General features: G+C 33.4%; 1 protein-coding gene across 1 annotated transcript in view; it reads left to right on the top strand.

The window, feature by feature from the left end:
* Positions 1–11,327, top strand: part of HELRODRAFT_72321 (hypothetical protein) — a gene marked incomplete at both ends in the record, with an annotated part of 13,521 nt that extends 2,194 nt beyond the window's left edge. Inside the window, 9 exons of the mRNA XM_009012775.1 lie at positions 7,563–7,709; positions 9,159–9,250; positions 9,374–9,435; positions 9,600–9,646; positions 9,860–10,018; positions 10,235–10,295; positions 10,561–10,682; positions 10,986–11,067; positions 11,155–11,327. Of these exons, the coding sequence (XP_009011023.1) occupies positions 7,563–7,709; positions 9,159–9,250; positions 9,374–9,435; positions 9,600–9,646; positions 9,860–10,018; positions 10,235–10,295; positions 10,561–10,682; positions 10,986–11,067; positions 11,155–11,327 (945 nt within the window). The remainder of the gene's footprint in view (positions 1–7,562; positions 7,710–9,158; positions 9,251–9,373; positions 9,436–9,599; positions 9,647–9,859; positions 10,019–10,234; positions 10,296–10,560; positions 10,683–10,985; positions 11,068–11,154) is intronic.
* Between the last annotated feature and the right edge of the window lie 656 nt (positions 11,328–11,983).

Genomic DNA, 11,983 nt, shown 5'->3' with positions numbered 1-11,983 from the left:
TTGCATTGCTTCTTCCTGGATGTTCAATTACGATCTCCCACTGTTTGGTGATGATGATGTTGTTTTTGATGACGATTACGATGATGATGATGATGACGATGTTGTTGTTGAAGATGTTGCTGTTGTTGTTGTTGTTGTTGATGATTGATTTTTAAAGATGATGATGGTAGTGATAATGACGACGACGACGACCACGATGATGTTGTTGTTTTGCTTATTTACCTTGCAATGCCTTCCATTCTCATCCTAATTTAGATGCTGCTGCTGTTGTTGCTGTTGGTTGCTTGCCATCATATTATTTTCTTTCACAATAATAATAATAATAATAATAGAATAACAATAATAATAATAAAATAATAATTTATTCTTAAGAGCAGGGATAGAGTATGTACTGAATGAATGAATGAATGAATGAATGAATGAATGAATGAATGAATGAATGAATGTGGAAGTTTTAAAATGGCTGGCCAAAATTTTGCAAAAATTGAAATTTTTTTTGGAATTTTAGCATAATATCTAACAAACAAGCTGGCTAACAGTATGTCTAAAGTTATTTATTTGTTATGCGTTCGTATGTGTGCGTGCGTGTGTTGGTGCGTACGTAGTGTGTTTGTATATTCACATTGATTTTTGTATGTTTGTTCTGAAACAATGCTGTGACACAACCTAACCAGTTCTCTTTATGGATATCGATATTTCTATATAATTGTGTTATTAACATTGTTTTCTTTGTAGATAATAATTACAATCACTATTGATTATTATCAACGTTGTTGTTGTTGTTGTGCGTGTGCGTGTTTGTATACGTGCGTGCGTGCGTGTGTGTGTGTGGTGTGTGTGTGTATATTTAGTTCATTAGTCTTTGTCAGCCAAATTTTTTCAAACTGTTGCACCAAGCTAAGGAAAGCAAGGTGACTAGTGAGAATGTGAATTTATGTTTATGTACAAGCGTGTGTGTGTGTGTTTTTTTTTATCTGCCTGTGTGTTTGTGTGTATGTTTGTGTTTGTGTGTTTGTATGTGTGTCTATGTAGGTTTGTCTGTTGTGTTGGGGTTATTACTCTATTGGTATGGAGCGTTTATTTGGTATTTTGTATTCTTGTTGGTTTGTTTAACATGGAGAGTTTTTTCACAGCTTTGCTTTTGTTTCCATGCAAAAATTCAATTTTTTTCTGTTAAATTTTTGCTTAGGGCTGTTTTTTGATGATTAATTGTTTCTAAGTGTCTGTCTGTTCGCATGTTGTAGTGGTTTGTAGTTATGTATGTTTTTTTATCACTTATTCTTAATTGTATTATTATATATCATTCTTATTTTAGTGGAATTTATGTTTTATTTTTGTAATTCCCTGATGGAATGTAAAATAAATTACACGTAAAACATTGACATGTATTTATTTGTCTTTAAATATATAGGTATCATCAAAATATTAGTAAAGAATTGAAAAAAATGAGTAACTATTGAAAATGACTATGATGTTGTTTTTGTCAAGAAATAAAAAATATCTTTCTCACTCTGACTAGCATGGAGGTCATTAACATGCCTAGGTGTATTATGTAACATGACCATGTGCACTTCAGACATACTATACATTTTCTGCCTATTGTAAATTCGGTGATATCTTGGAAATGATGTTGTTAAAAGCGTAAAGACACTCATACACAGGCATGTGTAAGGTCTGTGTGTGTGTTTGTGTGTGTTTGTGTGTGTCAGTTCTATGGATTCCTAACTGACCGGTTAGTTGATGTAGTTGTTTTTATCCCTTGTATTGATCGTGGTCATTAATGTAATGATGAAGTCGTGGGTGGATTTTGTTATATTAATAGAAATTTATTTCTTCGTTTTGATGTTTTCTGTGCAAAATTAGAAAATATTGCTTACACATTAACGAATGTATTTATATATGTATGTTTGCATGAATGAATGGAAGTGTATGTATGTATAAATGGATTTGTGTGTGTGTGCTTGTGTGTACATATATAAATACATACACACACATACATACATACATACATACATACATACATACATACATACATACATGGTGGTGAAACTTGGGTGTTGAGGAGAGAGGAGGAAAGTGTACTGCAGAGGGCTGAAAGAGCTATGGTGAGGATGATGTGTGGGGTTAAAGTGAAGGATAGGAGGAGTAGTACAGAGCTGATGTCAATGATGGGACTGAATGAGGACATTGTGACATTGATAAGGAGATCGAGATTGCGGTGGTATGGACATGTGTTGAGAAGGGATGAAAGGGTCGGGATTAGGCGAGCGTTGGAGTTCGAGGTTGAAGGAGTGGTAGGAAGGGGTCGTCCGCGGTTGGGATGGAGAGAGCAGGTGGAGAAGGACAGGGTGAAAGCGGGGTTGCGTGATACTGAGGCGAGTGACAGATGTGGATGGAGTCGAGGGGTATTTCGGTTTCATCATAGGTAGCCAAACGGCAACCCCCGATCTCGGGGAAAATGCCGTCTAAACGTGTGTTGTTGTTGTTGTTGTTGTATACATACATACATACATACATACATACATACATACATACATACATACATACATACATACATACATACATACATACATACTTACTTACATACATACATACATACATACATACATACTAGAGATGAGCGGGAATTGAAATTTGTTCCAATTTCCCTCCCATTTTTCCTCATTCCCGAATCCCTCTAGAATTCCCATTTATGACAACTTTCCCGAAAATTCCCATTCCCTATTCTTTTAACTCATTCCCGAGTTTTACCTCCCATTCTCTCTCGTTTTCCATTTTCAAATTTTTTTAACACAATTTTTAATATAATTTTTTTGAAAAAGCCGATTTACCAAACAAAGTAAAAATTTAAATGTTATTAAAAGTCATAAAACATGAATAAAAAAATTTTTATGTTCTCTAATCCCTGAAATTTCCATTCCAGAAAATTAAGTCTAATCAAATCTCATGGGGATTTCAAGGGATTCCCATGAAAATTAGTAAAACTTAATATGGAGCTATTTGAGAAAAGAAAGAGGCACGAGCAACTAGACGAGCAGCTTTATTTAAAGAATAGAGTGTTACATAGAGTTATGGTTACATATGGTTATATAAAGTTATATAGAGTTATACAGGGTTATATTGGGTATATATATATATATATATATATACATATAGGGAATTTCTTCATAGCTTTGTTGATTTCACGTGATACCATGGTGGTTATCTTCTTTGTTAAGGCACACGTGTGGGCCTATGTTGTGTATTCGTCGATCACATGTATACGAGTATACATATTTAAATATATATATACATATATATATATATATATGTGCTTATTTCTTAGCACGTAGACGTTATTTTTCCTATTTTTTCCATTTCCGCACGTCATTCCAGATTCCCGAACAGCGATTTCCTATTCCTTAAAATTCCCTTCCATTAAAATTAAGTTTTAACAATTTTCATGGGAAACTCATGGAAACCATGCCATTCTCTCTAATACATACACACGAATGTATACAGACATATGTATTAGATTTCGTATACGTTCATGCATGTATTCATTCACTGTATACCTGTTCTATTTTTATACAACATTTATTTACATCATTGATGGGGATTAGGCCATTCATTTTAGTAGGAGTTTTTTAAGCCTTTACTGTGTTCTTGTGTGCCCACATGTGACATATGGTTAGTTAGTGTCGCCATCGTTATTGCCGTTTTGTTATTTCGTCGTCGTTGTTAATGTTGTCTCTCTTATTTTTTGTTGCTGTTGTTGTAGTTTGTATGTATGTATTTTTATTTATTTATCTTGTAGTTTGTATTTTTATTTTTATTTATTTATTTATTTATCACAATACTTCCTTAAATATTTTTCAAATACAGAGTGCATTTAAATACACGCTAAACTAAACACCTCACGTGTGCGATAGGCGGGGAATTTCTCGCAATCTAAATCCACATATAGTTATTAATTATGTACTTTCCCATGCATTTGCGTGTTTATACAAACACACACACGCACGCACATGCACACGCACATGCACACACACACACACTCGTGATGAATATAGATAGATGATAGTGGAAACTTAACCAACATGAACAGATGTGTTGGTTGCTTGTAATTAAAATACTCTGTTCACACACTCACATGCATACATACATACATGCATACATGCATACATACATACATACATTACATACATACATACATACATACATACATACATACATACATACATACATACATACATACATACATACATACAAACAACAATGTGTATTTATATTGATGTATTGATGTGGCTGTTTTCAATTTTTCACTGTGCTAGTAGTTGAAGGCTTTCAGATGGGGAAAAGATATTGGTAGTATTTTGGTATTATGTAATAACAACATTATTAAGTATAATAATAATAATAACAATTATAGTAATAATAATGATAATAAATAAATTTTAATAAATTACTGAACCAATTATATTAATTGAATTATACTGTTTAATATACATATTCTGGAGTATTAGTACGTTGGGGTAGTAATTCTCATTAACTGCTTGGTATTTATCATTATTAGATGGTATGGTTGTATTTCTTGCCTAATTTTTTTAAAACTTTTTCATTTCTTTAAACAATTCCTAACTAGAATTTCAATAATACTCGTTACTCGTTGAATATTTGTGATTGTAGCAGTTGTAGTAGTAGCAGTAGTAGTAGCTGTAGCAGCAGCTGTATTATTAGTAGCAATAGTATTATTAATTACTTTTGATATATTTTTATAATGAGTGTAGTGGTATTTTAGTTACTAGTGTAGTGTTGTTGTTAGTGTATGTATGAATGAATGAATGAATTAATTAATTGATTAATTAATTAATCGATTTATTAATCAATTAATTAAGGAATGAAGGGGAATGAATGGAAATCTAATTTAATGTAATTTATGTATTAAGTTTACTTGCTAGCATACTGGCAGATTTATCATGGTTAATTACGTAGCTTTCATTAACTGTGTCAATCATATGTATGTAACTTTCTTTCCATTCTTTTATTCATTCATTCTTTTGTTTATTTATTCCTTCAGTCAATCGTCCATTTGATAGTTCTTGATTAAACTCTCTTGGTGTATTTAGTTTTTCTTTTTATCTATCTATATTTTAGAATTTATTTATTCAGTGCATTGCATTCATCCATCCGTCAATTCATTCTTTATCAAATGAGTGAATGAATGAATGGATAAATTAATGTATGAATGAATGAACGAATGAATGAATTAACGATTGAATGAACGAATGGGTAAATAGATAAATAATGGACCAGTGAATGGGTGGTTGTTGACTTATTGACATATGCAGTGTACACCTAACATACCACCATGTAGGTATTTATGTATGTGTGTTTGTATTACATACATGCAATACAAACACACATGTTTGTTTGTATTTATGTATGTATGTATGCATGCATGTATGTATGTATGTATGTATGTATGTATGTATGTATGCATGCATGCATGCATGTATGTTTGTATGCCCGCATGTAAAAACATGCCTTGCGTGGCATATTTTTTGAAGTATTATAGGCTCATGCAGACATCAATCATAACCTCACTAGTTTGATTTGTTGTTATACAAGTAGAGAGTGAGAAGAGAGGAAGGTTGTGGCATGTAATGTGTGCTACTACTACATACCTACTACTACATAGCATCATTTCCTCTCTTCAGAGCTACATTCTACATTTTACTAAGCTGTTTACTACCACTATTATTACTACTACTACTGCTGCTACTATTACTACTGCTGTTACTGCTGCTACTATTACTACTGCTGTTACTGCTGATACTATTACTACTGCTGCTGCTACTACTACCTAACTACTACTTCTAATATTATTGTTACTAATTTGTACTGTTACTTTTGCATCTCATTCTAGTACAGATGTTTACATATCAACAAGCGAGTACTGCTACCGCCACTACTACTACTGATTTGACTTGATTTATTTGTAATAACATTATCTATCAATCAATCAATCAGTCAATCAATCAATCAATCAATCAATCAATCAAATCTGATGGATTAATTGGAATACAATCTGGAATAAGATATCATTGGATATATATCATATGGATGGATGATAATTATAACAGACCAAATATTTTTATTGTTATATATATATATATATATATATATATATGTATATATATATATATGTATATATATATATATATATGTATGTATATGTATATTAATTTATTAGAATTATTTTTTTAATTTGGTAGTTAAATAAATTATTTAATGGATATTAAACTCAACAAAGAAGTAAGATATACTTATTTTGTTTTATTCAATTATTTTTGTCATTATCATTATTATTATCATCATCATCATTATTGTTATTATTATTATAAATTGAAATGTAATTACAGAGCATGTATATGTATATAGTATATATATATATATATATATATATATATATATATATATATATATATATATAGGCATATACAAAGTATACTTGGCATACATAATCTTATTTGAGGCATGTATAACCATTCAAAAAAATTGCAGGGGGCAAAAAATTTTAAAATGTGGCAAGAGCGTCCGAAGCGTCTGAAGTGTAGCCAAAGCGTTTATAATTTAGACGCCATTGCGATCAAATGTGGCTAGAGTGATCAAATGTGGCTAGAGTGATCAAATGTGGCTAGAGTAATCAAATGTGGCTAGAGCGTTATACAGATTATTATTATTGTTATTATTATTACTATTATTGTTGTTGCTGTTGTTGTTGTTATTATTATTTTGTTATTTGTGTTTGTTGATGATGTTATTATTATTATTGCTATGGTTATTAATGTTTTTGTCATGTCTATGTTTGTTTTGATTAGCATAGAGAGTGATGCTTTGTTGTTGTTTACTTATTGCCAGTTCTATTTTATTATTATTTTATTATTATTATTATTATTATTATTATTATTATTATTATTCTGAACTTATAAATGTATATTAATTGATTTATTTAATTGTAATTATATGATAATTAGATAAAAAATGATAAAAAATATAAAAAAGATTAATTAGGAGAAAAGATTATTATCTTAAAAAAGGCAAAAACAAACTGTATCATTGATAAATGATGTTATGTAATATTTGTATGTATGTGTATGTTATATTGCAATGTTTAGCTAAGTGGCTGGCTGGCTGACTGACTACCAAACCTTTAAAACAATTTAACCTATCATAATTAACCGACCTAATCAAACAATCAATCTGTTGTTCCACAAACTTGCAAAATTTAAATAAATATTGTTAAGTTGTAGGCATTGGTTCGTTCATCTTTCATTTAATATGGACCCTTGTAAATGCTCTATAACTATCATTATTAAAGAGGTTGGTCCGGAAATCTGCTATCAATCACACACGCACACACACAGACACGCACACACACATGTATACACGCGCGCGCACATCATTTAGATTGTTTATCTTTTTATTTTTACTTTTATTCATATACTCATTTTTGCGATCAATTTTCTCCTCCCTCCCCCACAATCCAGGAGCACGTGGCCTGCCAAAGGGAGAGTGAGGTGGCAGGGGCGTCCACTGTTGTCAAGGAGGAGGAGAGGGAGGCCTCGCCTACCCCACAGGCGGCTGCCCCCAAGAAGAGGAGTAGGAGGGGGGCAGTCAGTGCTGAGGTCTACACTGAAGAGGATGCTGCTTCGTACGTCAAGAAGGTTGGTTGGCTGGCTGGTTGGCTGGCTGGTTGGCTGGCTGGTTGGCTGACTGGTCGGTTGGTTGATGGATTTGTTAATTGATTGATTGATTGATTCGTTCGTTGGTTGATCAATTAGTTGATTGGTCAGTTAATTGATTGGTCAGTTAGTTGGTTGATCAGTTAGTTGATTGGTCAGTTAGTTGATTGGTCAGTTAGTTGGTCTTTCAGCTGCTTGTCTGAGTGAGTATACGAAGAGTGATTGATCGAGTGTGTTGATTGTTCGGCCATGCAGTTCTGCTTATTTGTTCCTTTGTTAGCTGATGAGGATGGCGAAAGCAGGCACAAGTGATAATGATGAGGAGGAGAAGGAGGATTGTATGTATGTGTGTGTGTGAGTGATGATGATAAGGACTATGCTGTTTGAGAAACACCATGTCAAAACTATTGCAAGAGATGCTGTCTTTAATTGAGCAATTAGATTGCCATTAAAAAATATATATATGTATATATGCATGTATATATATATATATATATATATGTGTGTGTGTGTGTGTGTGTGTGTGTGTCTGTTTGTCTGTCTGTTTGTGTGTGTGTGTATATGTATATGTATTCATATCATTAATATTCATATCATGTAACTTTTGTGATGGGCTGTAGCTTGCATGATGTAAGTTGGACCTCTGCTATTTATTTATTTTTGTATCTTTATTTATTTTGTTATTTTTTTATTATCGTTGGTCGATTGTTATTATTATTATATTAGTTGCTTATTGTGTTAGTGTTATTATGGAATATTCACTAATAGTTGCATGTATGTTTGTATGTGTGTGCGTGTGTGTGTGTGTGATAGTGATGATGATTACGATGAGGGTGAGATACTGATGATTAAGATGATGAAAGCTGTCAATTAATGATGATGACGACGACGATTGTCTGATGGCCATGTTGATAAACCCATAAATTTTAAACTTATACTTTTCCTTTCATCCTATTAGTGTAGTATTTGTGTATACATGTGTAGTTTTGTATGTATGTTTGTATGTTTTTGTCTATGTTTGTATGCATATACGTATTTTTTGTACATTTTTTCGTTCACTCATTCACGCTTTCCTTCATGTTTTTAATTTATCTTAATCCTGGTTGTCAGGGAATGTGTTTCTGCTGAAGAAATGAATGATGGATAGACGGATGGATTGCTGGCTGGATAAATGATGTGTGAAGAAATAAAAAATGGATGGATGGATAAAAGATGAATGAATGGATGGATGGATGGATAAAAAATGAATGGATATGTTTTATTCCTTTTCCTTATTCCACTTTGTCTATTTGTCTCTCATGCTTGTGTTGTGCATACGTTTGTATGTTTATATGAATGCCTGCTTGTTTTTTTGTATGTGTTTGTTTGTTTATTTGTATGTATGTATGTAATATTGTATAATAATAATAATAATAATAATAATAACAACAGGTAGTGCCGAAAGACTACAAAACCATGGCTGCACTGTCAAAAGCAATAGCCAGGAATGTTCTCTTCTCCCATTTAGACGATGCCGAGAGAAGGTTGGGGATAATGATGATGATGTTTTGATGATGATGATGATGATGATGATGATGATGATGATGAATGCAGTATTAAGGACAGCGTTAACAACGAACAACATTAACAAACCTCACTCACAACAGTGACATATTTGATGCCATGTTTTCCGTGAACAGACATGCCGGAGAAATTATCATACAACAAGGTTATCTGGTGTTTGTTTGTTCGTTCGTTCGTTCGTTCGTTCGTTGCTTGCTTGTTTGTTCGTTCGTTTTTTCGTTCGTTGCTTGTTTGTTTGTTATTGTCTGTCTTTGTTTGTGTATGTTTGTTTTTAGATGCTTAAAAAAGTTTTTTGCATCTTGTTTCTAGGTGACGAAGGCGATAACTTCTATGTGATTGATCATGGAGAAGTTGATGTAAGTTGATTTTGCCGTTGCTCGTTGCTGCTGATGTTTGCACTGTTGGCTGTTGATGAAGCTGCTGCTTCAGTTGTTGATGCTTCGGTTTTGTCATTTTAGCTGCTGTCATCGTCACGTTGTCGGTTCATTTATGTTGCTTACGTTTTCATTTTTATATTTAGATTCTGTCAATCTCCACATATCATTAACATAAATCCGCCCATCGACCAGATCTACGTTAACAACGACTACATAAGTACGATTGGCGAGGGAGGTAGTTTCGGAGAACTTGCTCTGATCTATGGAACGCCAAGGGCGGCCACCGTCAAGGCAAAAAGTGACTGCAATCTCTGGGGCATTGATAGGGATAGCTATAGAAGGATTCTTATGGTTCGTTCTTTGATTGTTGTTGATTGATTGACTGATTAGTTGGTTGGCTGGCTGGTGTTGGCTGGCTGCTTTTGTGTGGTGTTAGTTTATATAGTTGTTGAGTTGTAAGGTGTGCGTCGTGTATGACGTTGCTGTATTTGTATGTTTGTGTATATATGTGCACGTGTATATGTGTGTGTGTACGTGTGTTTAAATCGTTGCACGTGCAAACAACAGGGTAGTACAATCCGTAAGAGGAAGATGTACGAAGAGTTCCTCAGTAAGGTCTCCATACTTGGTCAGTTTGTAGTCATTTTGTACACTTGAGTTCATTTGTTTATCTAGTTCATTTTTTAATTGGATATCTACTTATCTATCTATCTATCAATCAATCGATCGATCATTCAATCTTACGACTACCTTGACAACCAAACATTTGATCAAGCGTCAATCAATCCGTCAATCAATTAGTCAATCAATTAGTCAATCAATCAGTCAAACAATCAATCAGTCAATCAATCGGTCCGTCACTCATTCACCCAATGAACTGACCAACCAATCAGAAAACTTGGACAAGTGGGAGAGATTGACGGTGGCAGATGCTTTGGAGCCAGTGCAGTTCGAAGATGGTGCCGTCATCGTTAGGCAGGGCGATGCTGGTGATGATTTCTTCATCATCGTCGAGGTTAGTCATGATTATGATGATGATGGGGGTCAGGATGATGATGATTTATCATTATGATGATAATGATGATGATGGAGATGATAATTGGCTTTCTAACTAAAGAGTCAATATCTATTTTTATACAGAGTAGACAAAAACTACTGACTAATAAGCACCATTATCGCTGCAATCTTTGATATCATCGTCACCACAATCATTATCACCACTATCATCATCATCACCACTATCATCACCACCACTATCATCATCACTACCACTATCATCATCACGATTACTATCATCATCGTCGTCGTCATCACATAGGGTGCAGCAACGGTTCTTCAGAAGAGGGCAGAAAATGAAGAACCCGTGGAAGTTGGACAGCTCGGTCCGTCTGATTACTTCGGTCAGTTAGATCTTTTTATTATTGTTATTATTATTGTTATTATTATTATTATTATTATTATTATTATTATTATTCTTGCCCACGCAGGTGAAATAGCCCTGTTATTGGATAGACCCCGTGCGGCTACTGTTGTGGCTCATGGCCCCCTCAAGTGTGTGAAGATGGATAGATCGAGGTTCGAGAGAGTTCTCGGCCCGTGCTCTGATATCCTCAAGCGTAATATCGCTCAGTACAACAGCTACGTCTCCTTGTCCGTCTAGGCTCTCTCTCTCTCTCTCTCTCTCTCTCTCTTTCTCTCTCTTTCTTTTTCAATTCTTTCTCTATATTTATTATTCCTTTTTGGTTTTACATTATTCTTTTTTTCAACCTAATTTTTTTTAATGTTGTTTCATTTCATCATATCTTCTCTCTCTCTCTCTCTCTCTCTCTCTTTCTCTCTTATTTAGTGGGGTTTTTGTACGTGGGTGGAAAAGGTTATGGAGAAAAATGGTGAGAGTGAGAAGAGAGTAGAGAAAATGATGATGAAGATGATGGTGAAGATGATGATGAAGATGATGGGTTTTTAGGATTTTCGGTTATTGGAATATTTGTTACCACTTCACCTCTTTTCTTTCAGTTTCGTTTTCTTCAAATGTTTTTAGTAGAATCTTTTAAAAATGGCCGCTATTATTATTATTATTACGTTTGTTATTATTATTGTTATTGCTGATATTATTATGATTATCATTATTAATATTAGCTAGCTAGTGGATGGATGTAATGGTTGATTTGAATGAAACCTTTCATTTATTCAAATTTGAAATTTTGGTGACTCAGTTATGATGGTGATGATGATGTGATGATGACGATAATGTGATGATGATGATGGTGATGATGACGATGATTTAATGATGATGATGATTGGTGGCATAAGCAA

This window comes from Helobdella robusta, assembly GCF_000326865.2.
Source record: "Helobdella robusta unplaced genomic scaffold HELROscaffold_11, whole genome shotgun sequence".
In the NCBI taxonomy this organism is placed as follows: domain Eukaryota; kingdom Metazoa; phylum Annelida; class Clitellata; order Rhynchobdellida; family Glossiphoniidae; genus Helobdella; species Helobdella robusta.
This window is presented reverse-complemented; position numbering and strand designations above follow the sequence as displayed.